The 12,140-nt window shown below is 44.6% G+C and overlaps 1 protein-coding gene across 3 annotated transcripts in view; it reads left to right on the forward strand.

Moving 5' to 3' along the window:
- Positions 1–6,249: 6,249 nt before the first annotated feature.
- HABP4 (hyaluronan binding protein 4) overlaps positions 6,250–12,140 on the forward strand; it is a 49,596-nt gene continuing 43,705 nt past the window's right edge. Inside the window, exons 1-2 of one of the 3 annotated variants that reach the window (XM_036991237.2) lie at positions 6,250–6,720; positions 10,657–10,819. In XM_036991237.2, coding sequence (XP_036847132.1) covers positions 6,366–6,720; positions 10,657–10,819 — 518 coding nt within the window. In that variant the 5' untranslated portion in view covers positions 6,250–6,365. The remainder of the gene's footprint in view (positions 6,721–10,656; positions 10,820–12,140) is intronic. The other 2 variants (XM_036991238.2, XM_036991236.2) reach the window with 2 other exon arrangements.

The raw sequence follows: 12,140 nt of genomic DNA on the forward strand, positions 1-12,140 counted from the left end.
CAGGTTGGCCATGTGGTGAGCCAGCCACCTGCACTTCGTTCCATACAGCGTCCTGGAGCCTCCCCAGCCCCAGCTGCAGATAGTATGCTGGGTTCTACAGAGCTGGACTGACCCCCCCACCCCCTTTTCCAGCAGGGTCAACAGGGGCAGCTGAGTCCCTCTGCACACCTGCCCCCATCAGCCTTGACTCCTCTGAGCCCTGGGGCGTGGGTTCTGCTCTCCCAGGGATTGTGGACTGTGTCTGGCCTGACGACCCAGCAAACATCACCATCCAGGAGACTGTCACCTCATCTTCCTCGATGAAGTCTGAATTCCCTGCCTGCCTGCTTGGGCACTCTCCCTCAGCCCTAAGGTATCCTTTAGAATGATTTTTCCATCTCCATAGTTACTCTGCTATCATAGCTTAATAATTCTCTATATTAAGTTTCCTCTGTTTAACTTACTGTGTGTTTCTGTCTTCTGATTGGACTCCAACTGATATATAAAGTATTTATATAAAGTATTAGCATACAGTGGAATAGGGCGTGGCCATTAAAATGATGACATAGATGTATATGTCTATGATATTTTTGAGTGAAGAAAGATATGAAATTATATGTGTGTAACTAGAAGGAAGTTTGGAAAATATCAGTGGTTATTTCTGAGCTGTGGAATTTCAGATGAGTTTTACCTTCTTTTGCTTTTTATAGTTTTCATTTCTTTCCATGAGATGTATAATTTCACCCCGAGCAATAAAGTTAATTCCTCTCAACTCTCATAAAAACCCTAGTGAGATGCCCTGGGTCTTTTGGTGATGGTACCAATCCCAGTGTGGGTGGGGAGGGGTTCCCACACAACACCAAGCAAAGCTCCAGACACCAGCATTCAGGGGGTGATTGCAACGAGACAGCAGTGTGGGCTGGTGATCTGGGCCTGGCTGATCAGGGAATTAAATGCCTTTTGCCATAACAACTAAGTTAAAGGTGTACCCATGACCCAAGACAGACCAGCCATTCAATCCTGGGACTTCTGTACCAGTGTTGGCAAAAGTCCTCTTTCTATTCCTGTTGGACTTACAGCTCTAAGTCTTTAAACATGGCACTACAGGGCCATCGATGGAGAGAAACTGGCAAAAGGGAAACCTACACAGAAGACAAAGTGGCAGTGGGGGGCACAAATCATGAGATCAGCTACTGAGACGGTCTGTCTCGGATCCAACTAAGCCTTTTTTCCTGAGCAAAAAAAAATCCTTTGTTTTAATTATTCCAGACCCATATCTGTTGCTCACAATTGGAAGGATCCAGAATAAATGTTGAACTAAAAAGCTCTAAATTCCAAATTATTCTATTCAGCCTTGGTTAAAGTTACAACCAAAATCAGTATTTTAATGTTAGGGACTCTAAGAGAATGAAAAACTGTTGTTTTAGCAGTGTCTGAGGCTGCTAAGAACTGTGCTATCCAGTAGTACCTCTCCATGAGAGGGAAAGTGGAAAGAACATCGATAACACCGAAGACACAAGTATTAGCAGGTCTCTTCTATGTCTGAATATTCTGTATCTGGTGGTCATGCATGGATTTTCTTTTGCTGGAAGAGTTCCTGCTGCATCCTGGTTGTGAGTGGTTTATGGTCCCACAACCCCTAACTTGAAGACTGTGTACTTGTTTTATTCATTTGCTGTGGGAAACTGAATTTGAATTCACTTCTCAACCTTTTAACAACTATGCCATGAACCACCATTGCATGAATCTCAGTGCAATTGACTCCACTGGCATAAGAGACAGGCCAGATGCTTTTGGAGTCAGAAAAATATTTTGTTCTTTCATATATATATATATATATACACATATAAGTAGAAACAATTGTAAAATAGTGTAATCTTTTTTACCTTTTTCAATTTACTCTTTTGTCTTTTATTTTCCTGTCAACCACATAAGAAACAAGGACCACTTGCAATCATCCTAATTTTATAGATGAGAACAGGTAAGACAGAAAGTAGCAGTAATCCGTGGCAAGTGGAAATGCAACTCTTTGGCAATTCACAAAAACTCACACCCTTTACAAGCCTGACTAGCCCCACCTACCTGGCTCTCACCCAGGAGTTGCCCCCTGCATGTCATTACAAGTAATAAAGCTACATGTTTCTAAATCCTCAGTTGATCTTTCTGTGACTTGTCCAAGTCAATCTGGGAGATTTTAATGTATTTTATTTTATTATTCCTAACAGAACTCACACACATTACGTAACTCAAGGTAATTTACATTTTGTGTGTAGTTAAACATCATGGCATTTCCACTGCTGCTAATAAATAACTGTGGAGGTGCTGGTGGCATTATTCAGCATCCACACCTCACTGATCCTTTGGTATGTTTTATTTTCTAAGCTATATGGCTGTGAGTGTAATTTTTTTTTTTCTGTTTGGTATTTGTGGATAAAATGAAAGTTCCTGTGGCCAAGATTCTCACCTGGCCCTGGTTGGCTAGCTCACTACACACGTGTGGACAATACATTGCTACTGACTCTATGTAATAAAGAGCTCCGCCCAGTAGTCTGGGCGACTCGGTGGCACGGCTGCAAGGCTACAGGAGAGCAGAGCAGAGGCTGGAGTGGTGGCAGCCCCGAGGACAGAGACCTAGAGGACAGCTGTGCAGGACACCTGTGCAGGCAGAGAACCCCAGAGGCAGAGACCAGCTTGCTGCATGCAGACTCGCTCTGAGTGAACGGGATTCTAGTGACTGACCTGCCACTGTGGAAATAAAGTTGGGTATAGCCCTTTCACCCCAAGAATGTTTTACTGTCATTTTCTTTGGTCACGATGAATCCACAGTGAAGTTGCCTGGGGCCAAAACCCATTGGCAAGACAGTATTATAATTACTAAAGGTAGTTTTTATATCTCAGATTTTTAAAAGATCAGTCTATTAGCTGACCACATTGAACACTGTTGCCAATAACTCATGCTAATGTGGTAGCGTTCTATTTTAGGAATGCATTTAGGGGTGTGATCTTCGAGCAGAAAAGTGGTCAGGAAGAAATGTGAGGCTGCTTACTTAAGTTACCACAGAAAGTTCTACAGTAATCAATAGCCTTCTAAGAAACCCATGGCCAGCTGATACCAACTAGAGGTTACTCAGCTCTATTTCAGTGGCCCTACAGGCATCCTTAATCCTGAAGCATCCAGGATTGGGCGACTCACAACTATTTTAGGCAGTTGTGACTTGGAGATAAGGATGGAATGCTCACAGAGCATGCCTTAAGAATTGCTGTGGTTGGCTAAGTTGAAAAGAAATAGGAGGAAAATGGAAGAGTGGGCTGTCTCCAGATGTCCATGGGAAGACAACAGGCCTAGCTCTTTGGTGGTGATGGTTCTCTGGTGGTGTGGCTTGGTGATGGGCAGCTTAAAGATGCCAGAGGCAAACATTGGCTTGAAGGAGCGCTTCTCCAAGTATGCTTTCTGGGACATGTGGTGATTCTGGTGCAGGAAAAATCTTTGGAAATTTCATTTGCCTCATAATTATGAAGCCTTGTTATGATTCTACGCATCTTAAGCCTAATTCAAAAACATGAAGATGATCACCTGAAACTAATATAATATACATCAACTCTACTTAAGCAATGATGGTACTAGTAATGTTGATAATGACTTATTGAGGATATACTCTGTGCCAGCCACAGAGCTGCATGCTTCATGTGCATTGTCTGACCTCCTAATAACCCACTGAAGGAGGCACCATTATTTTTCTGTTTTACAGATGAGAAACCTGAAGCACAGCAATAACACACACCAAGGTCACAAAGTGAATCAGTGGCGGAGCCAGGGTTCAAACAGTGGTCTAACTCCAAAATGTACGCTTTTTAAAAAGTATGGTAAAATACATATAAAATTTGCTATTTTAACCATTTTAAAGTGTATAATTCAGTGGTCTTAGTACATTCACATTTTATTCAACCACAACTACCCAGTTTCAGAAAATTTTCGTCCCAAAGACAACCTCATGCCCATTAAGCAGTCGCTCTTCATCCCCTTTCCCCTGAACCCCTGGCACCACTCATATGCTTTGTGTCTATGGAGTTCCCTTTTCTAGACATTTCTTATCAATGGGATCATACAATAGGAAGCCATGTGTGCTGCCTTCTTTCACTTAGCATAGTCTTTTAAGGTTCATCCATGTTGTAGGAGGCATCAGTACTTCATTCCCTTTTATAGCCAAGTATTAATCTGTTGTACCGCATTTCATTTATCCATGTATCAGCTGATGTACAATAGTGATACTATTGTGAGTAGTGCTGCTGTGAACATACAGGTACAATTTTTTGTTTAAACATCAGCTCTCAATTCTTTTGGGTAAGAAATACATAAACCTCTGCTAACTCCAAGGAGATGACCAAATATCTGAAAATCTATAGTCATTCAACAAACATGTACAGCTACCTAGAATGCTAAACATCATCTTTGTCTTCCTCCAGAACAACAGGAAATTGAATAAGTGAGTAAAACACAGATCTGGCAGCAGTTGGAGTTAAAGGTTCCTTTGCCATTTGCTATTAAAGGAAAGTAAAAGCCAGTAATGACAACCTGAGCAAAATGCTCTATCAGGATGCAAGAACCAAGGGACAACCAAAAGGAGATTAAACAATGATGGCATTTATCATCTCACCTAATAATAAGTTGACATAGGAAAGTTCCCAAGTGGGGTAAGTCAGCTGGTCAGACATCAAGGAACTAAGCTTTCTCCAATCTGCCTGTTCTGCCATCCTCATAGTCCCAATAAGGGACAGCAACTCTGTGCATCATGTCCTCCTCACATACAAGGACCAATGAACAGAAATGAGAAGATGGCAGAGCCCTTCTCAATCCCTTTTTAGGTACAAGGAAAATGCTCCCAGAAATCCTCCAGATATATTAACCCTCAGGTCTGTTCTGCCAGATTTGCACCGCAAGCCTATTCCTACATCAGTCATGGGCAAGGGAATGGAATTATAATTCACGATTTCGGACATTTTAAGATTGAGTGTGAGACTGTTAAGGCACCCAGCTTACCAGGGGTATACAGCCACCTTACACTCTAACGAAATTCAGGTTCTGGGAAAAGGTAAGAAGGAAAGGAAGGGATGTAGCATAGGCAACCGTGAGTGCCTGCACCAGTGTGCAGGCAAGACTTCCTGGAGGACAGTGAAATTCAGGGTCCTCTGAGCTCCGGCCCCAGTTGAATTAAAAACAACAAAATCTAAACCTCAAAATGTCCAAGACTGAACTCATAATCATCATCAAAATGGTCTCTTCTAGGGCTCTATTTTCTTGTGCATAGCACCACTATTACCCCCGCACAAGGCGGAAATAGGAGTCATCATACCCTGATCTTTTGTCTTCATCGCTCAAATCACCCAGTCCTGTTGAGATAACCTCAAAAATAGCTCCTCAATGTACTTCTTTCTTCACCTCCATTGCCACCATTCTCATCCAAGTCACTGTCAATCACTCCCTGGAGCTCTACAACTATCTGCTCGGTATCTCTGCATCCATTTTGATCTCCCTCCAAACTAGTCCACCTTGCAGCTGGTGTGGACTTCTCAAATACCCGCTCATGCTCAAAATTTGATTCCCACCAGAAGAATAAAGGCCAAAAGAAGGCCCTCCAACTCTTTGCAATCCGTTCCATTGGTTTCCTTTGAGCTTGAATGAGTTCTGCTCCATCCCATCTCAAGACTCCTGCACAGACCCGTCGCTGCGGCCCCTGTCGTCCTTCAGATCTCAACTTAACCGTTGCTTCCTAGGGAAAGCCTTTCCAGGCTTCCCAATTAGACCAGGTCCCTCCGGACTGGCGCGGAGAGAAGTCTGCCTTTGCTTCAGGGCACTTTCGGTCTGCAGACTGTAAGATGTGGGACTCCTACAGTGTAACGCCCTGGCACATAGTGTTTACTCTGGGCTGCTGAAGGACTAACTGAATATACAAACTTCAAACAATTGTGGCCAATAACGAATGAAGACCCAGTCCCAGGGAGAACACAAAAGACATCCACGACCCTCCGCGAAGAGGAGCCGCGGGGACCACAGGATTCGTTGCTCCTCCCATTAGCTCCGCCCCTGACCCCGCCCATCCCTGCTGTGTCGGGGGAGGGGCATAGAGGTCGCGTGACGTGACAGCAGCCGGCCGCTGATTGGGCTTCCAGGACAACCGGCTCGAGAAGGGGGCGTGTCCGCGCGCTGATTGTTTGGCTGGCGGACGCTGGGCGGGGCGGGTGCGGCGGCGCGGGGGCGGGCACTGGGAGGGACGGGGGTCTGTGGGCGGGGGAGGGGCGGCCGCGGCGGCGGGTTGGGTTCTCGCCGCCGGCTGTGCTGGGGCTTGCTCGCGTGGGCTGCGCGGCGGGCCCGCAGTGGCCGCGGCGGCATGAAGGGCGCCCTGGGCAGTCCCGTGGCTGCCGCCGCCGCAGGCGCTGCGATGCAGGAGAGTTTCGGCTGCGCCGTGGCCAACCGCTTCCATCAGCTGCTGGACAACGAGTCGGACCCGTTCGACATCCTTCGCGAGGCCGAGCGTCGGCGCCAGCAGCAGCTCCAGCGCAAGCGGCGCGATGAGGCAGCGGCGGCCGGAGCCGGCAGTCGAGGTGGTAGGAGCCCGGCCGGGGCCTCGAGCCACAGACCCGGCGCGGGCGGCGGCCGGAGGGAATCCCAGAAGGAGCGCAAGAGCCTCCCCGCCTCCGGCGCGTCTCAGCCGGACAGCCCCGGGGGCGGCCCGCAACCGCCCGGTACGCGCCCCGGTGGGCGCGGGGGCTGAGGGCAGGGAGCGAGTCACGGAGGTCACCCACTCGGTGCCCTGGGAGGCGGGGGTCTCAGTCGGTTCTATCCTGGTGGGAGCCCCGGGGAGGGTCCCCGCGGCCGAGGAAGGTGGACGGGGGCAGGCGTGTCACGCCCCTTCTGGCCTCGGCCGGTCCCTACCAGGCGTGAGGAGCCCAGGCGCGGGGTCGGGGTCCCGGTCCCGGGGCGGAGCCTGCACAAGTTGGACAAAGTTGAGGGGTGTCGCGGTGGTGCTGTGCGTATCTATGCACCGGAGCAAGCGGGGACCTTCTCCATCCTCCTTCGCAGACTCTGCGGGCTCGGGTCGGGAAGCCGAGAGCGGCCGGGAGGGCGCCGCGGGGGCGGGCTCGGGCCTGTGACGGAGGGAGGCCCGGCGGCCGCGGGGGCGGCTGTGACGTCAGGGCCGCGGTCCCCGGCCTTCACCCGCAGATAGCGGGTGCTGTGGACGGGGTGGAACTCGTTAACTCGGGCTGCTGTAAGAAAAGCGTAACCTTTTCAACAGGAACGTGCAAAGTTGCCCGTCGCCTGGTTAGCCAGAAGGCCGCGTGCATAGCTCTGATATTCTGCTCTCTGCATCCAGGGCGGAGGGTGCCTAGGGGACCTTCCCCACCTGAACCGCATCAGTGGCAGTCTGCAGCGGCCCTAAGGTTTCCCGAAAAAGTGTTAAAATTAAGATGTGCGTGGTTTGACCACTCCTGCCAGTGCTTGGCAATGTATTCAACTCGGTTTTACTGGCTTGGTTCTTGCTTGATAAAACTTGTGCATACCAGCCCAGATTTCAGTGTTGGGGCTTTCACTCCTGCAGCTAGGTAATGTTTACCTTTATCTGTGAAAAGTTAAGCAATAGCACTTTAGATTCAGAAAATGAAGTCACTATAGTAAAGGTGTTGAAATTATTTTAAATGCTATTGGACATCTCAAGACCCCTTGGTAGGCCAGTACGTTTATCAGCATGTTTAAACAGTGAGACTGGAGATATGTTGTTCATTTTGTGTTCTATTGTTTCTCAAATTTATTTAAATATAGTTATAAAAATTGAGGGAGGCTAAGCTGTTCTCCCTTTTTTAACAAGTGAAAGTAATGTATTTTATGCAGTGTGAAACTGCATTTAGTGCTGTTAATATATTACTTTTTAATCTTTAATATTAAGAATTCACACATTTTGTTAGAAAAATTTTAACAGTTCAGAAATGAATGTAGTGAAGTGAAATTCCCCTTTTTCCTTACTGTTAACATCTTGCATTTATATATGTAAATGCACAGAGCAATTTCTCTTTTTTCTAAATTTAAATGTTATAAACTGGTTTACAACCTGCTGCTTTCACTTAGAATCATAATCTAGTATGTTTATAACTTCTTGTCTGTCAGCTCATGATCCAGGTGATCTGACTTTGAGATCTATATTAAAGACTTTCAGTTAATTTTGTAGTTATTTTGTCATTCTAGTTCTTTTTCAAGTATGTGTTATTTCAGCAGCAAACAGTTCATTAATTTTCATTTATGTAGTTACTCTACTAAATTTATAGAGAGCTACTCTCTCAAGGTTTTGTAGCCCTAATTGGTAAGGACTGAATTTTTCTAGTACTCAAAATGTTTAGCATATTGTAAGTGAATGTTTAGAGACAAGAATCAAAGTCAAAACATGGTTGACATATAATGAAAACATTTATTAATCTCAAAAGGATGTGGAAATTATAAGAGTTTCCCCTGGAAACAGAGGTTGTTAATATCCTTCACTATTTAGCAATATACATAGACCCTGGGTGAATCTTGCTCAGTAACTCATTCTTGAAGTTCTCAGAGGCTGTTTTAGTTCTCCTTTCCCTAGCCTTTCAGAACTGTTGTCTCTGAGTCATATCCCAACTTTTTTAGGAAATCTCACTGTAAATTTTCTTGTACTCTGTTCCTTCATATGGGTGTATGTTTAAATCAGTGATTGGACTGCATGTGTCAGCCCTTTGTTGGAAAGGGCTAGAGAAATTCATTCTTTGCATTATTTACTGGAAGCTGCTGAACCAGCACAAAGAACAAGCCAGGTTTGGTTGCAGTCTTGACCTCTTAGTACTCAGCTGTGGGGGAAAGTGGACGCCTGTAACCTTGTGTTTTGGATTTAGAGGGAGAATGAAATGTTTGCAGGGTATTGATAATTATTGAATAAGTCATAAAGATGGTCATATTTAATAGTTTTCACTTTACATACAAACCTGGGAAGAGCTTTTTAATACAAAGTATTGCAGTAATGTCATTTAGGAGTTGAATGATGAATTCCAAATTTAATTGATACCATTCTAGAAGCAAAAAAGAAGGTGGGATAAGCTCCTAAGTCATTCTATAGTTGAATGGAGAAAAAATATTTTTTAATTAGTGATTATAAATAGGAAATTTGAAGCTGTATTAAAAGGAAAAATATTAAAAAGTGTCATTAGTGTTGACATATTGCTGATGGCTATGTGTCATAGTGTATTACAGTTCTCTAATAGTATTTTGCACCTTAGTTTTCAAGTACCTCTTCCAAATTTGGTCCCTGGTAGCAATATTTGTGCCCTCAGATCTGAAGTTGCATATTTCTGGGATGTGTGTCAGCCTGTTTTGTTTGTGCCATAAAAGCATAATGCTCTATTTATGATACCATCTTCCCTATATCCTAAACATGTTCCAAGCTCAGACTGTAACTTCAGTATGGGGTGTAGGTCTGATTTAAGCATTTCTGCGTTATAGGACATTAAGATTGAACTTAGATTTGTTGTGCAACTTTTCACATATGGAAAAAAGTACTTTATATTAACAAGTAGCAAATTGCACGATTTTATATTAGTGTTGTCACAGGTATGATTTTTGCTTTAGAATGAGATCATGACGTCTTGGAACTTTGTCAGTATTTACATGTGCCCAGTTTATAAAGTTTAGATGGAAAATATTAAGTAGGAAAAGAGAAAAATACATTCAGTGTGTTTCTTTAAAAGTCATGTATATCTGTCTAGGAATCCAGCAGTTAAAAGAATACCCATAATTAAAAAATGTCAAATATTTTTATAGCCATAGAACCAATGTGAAGCCATAGAACTTTATACCAAGAAAAATCAAAGCTATATAATAAAAATTGGCCATCATGTTTTGAGATGGAGACCTTTTAAGTGTATACAAAGAGAAGATAAACACTTTGGGAAGATGATTTAAGAAGTGACAAGGTTCTTCACAACATATCTACCAAGTATTAGGTGCCTTCAAACATAGACTCTGCTTACTATTGTTCAAGGATCAGAACTAAAGAGGAGCACAGTGAGAGGGCAGACTGGGGTGGCCCAGCTGCTCCCATGCCCAGGCGAGTGCTAGCCTGTCCATGGCTTCTCCCTGGGCAAATGATGCCCATTCAATGCTGACTGGGGGCATTAAAAAAAGATAGCAGTACAAACTATTTAAAAACAAAAACATTGGTGGCTAATGATAAACCAACCTAGTTGCAGTTCTAAAAGTATGATCTGAAATGTAGGGTTTTTAATACTTTAGCTTTCTGGATGGAGCTTAGCTCCCATGTTTTGATAAAGCTGTTATTGTGAAATGTCGTTTGTTTAGCAAAGATGTATGTCCATAGCTGTCACAGGGTCCTTGGGAGATACCTATAATTATAACTTAGTTGGTATAGTATATCTTCTTATACTTTCCAGGACATAAAGAGAAACATGATTCAATAGTAACTTCAAAGTTTTATTAACAAGTAGTTCACTCTGGGCAGTAGTATGAGCGACTTGTTTTCTTCTAAACTTTTCCGAATTTCCCAAATTGTCCTTTGTCACTGATGTCTAGGGAAGAGGGAAATTTACAAGTACCTGTAGCTGTGCAGGCGAAGACCTCATGTGCCGACTCCCCCTCTGATTTTTCACTGGCAGGCCAGAAGCGGACTCCAAGGAGAGGGGAGCAGCAAGGATGGAGTGATAGCCGGGGCACGGAGGTGACACTTGAGAGAGCAGAGCGGAGACCCTACAGGGAAAGTCGACCCTATGAAACTGAGAGGCAGGCCGACTTTACACCTGAGAAGTTCACAGATGAAAAGTACGTCCTGCAGGCCTTGGTGTGTGGGGGGACAGGCCTCAGAGTGTTCTCTGGGAGCTGCTAGCCTGTGGGACCTCTTGGTGGTACAGCCCTGGGAATATTTTGCCCATTTAAGAAGCAAAGCATCCTACTTCAGGTGACACAAGAAGGAACTTTCATTTATCTCAGGGATGAGCTTACGTCTTGATTCAGGAAATGATTGTAAGGGGAAAAGTGAATTAGTTATTCCTAACAGAAAAGCACTCTCATAAAAATTACACTGGAGTATATTAAACTGGTTAGATAGTCTGTTGAAGCTTAGGCTAGGAATAAGTGTTTTTGATTTAGCATTGCTAATTTAGACTACTAACAAACTTACATCTCTAGCCACACATCAGGTCCATAGGCCATCATGAAGGCATCCACAGGAAAACTAAAATAATGTGTAAGTCCCGTTTCCAGCTCCCAGACCTTCTCTGGGAAGACAGTGTGGGGCTGGTGCAGTTTGACACCCCCTCTGAGGGATGAGGCAGCGCGCAGGCCATGTGCCCCCTGACACACACACACACAGGGGCAGCAGTTTCTCTTGTCAGGCTTGGCCTTAACGAGACAGATGCTGGCTGCCTGAAGCTTCTTTCAGTTGTTAAACCTGCAGAGCACTGAGTTTAGATTAAACTGAAACAGCTTGTGAATCACATTTAAAGGAAGATGAGGTAAAAAAAAAAAAGCTGAGGGAGACAAGAATAGTGTATGATTTGATGTCAAGGGAGCCATGATACCCGAAGTCCTTGAACTTCCTGACTACTAATTCCATTTAGGATCCTGGCTACAGGTTTTAACTAAAGAATATGGCTTTGTAAACCCGCGCTCTGGAGTCCATTAAAACAAACTAACCCAGAAAGAGCCCGGCAGAGAAAGCTCAGCTGGGAGGGCCACGCAGGTGGGGTCTGCAGATCATTCCCTAAGTGCACGTCCACACATCAGGACAGTGGAGGGTCAGGGTCGGAGAACAACTGTGTTCTGCTGTGTGTGTGTGTGATTGCTTCAGATTTGCTGTGTAATGGCTGCAGTCTGCTTGGTTACAAAAAGCCTTCTGGGTCAGAGCTGCTTATTTTGGGAAGCATTTGTGTATTTTTTTTCTCCTTACTTCAGGGATTTATTCTGTGGAAATAAAGAAATTACAGCTCAAAAGCACGAACCCATGTTTCTAGTTTTTTTTCGTAGCAAAACTGAATCTTTTAAAAGGATAAGATAGGTCTTTATATGTTAACATGGAAAGTTGCCTGTTAAGTGAAACCATACAGTGTATGAGGGTAGGGATGGGGTGGGATACGGGATTGTG

The sequence above is a fragment of the Manis javanica genome, chromosome 2 (genome assembly GCF_040802235.1).
Source record: "Manis javanica isolate MJ-LG chromosome 2, MJ_LKY, whole genome shotgun sequence".
NCBI classification, from domain to species: Eukaryota; Metazoa; Chordata; class Mammalia; order Pholidota; family Manidae; genus Manis; species Manis javanica.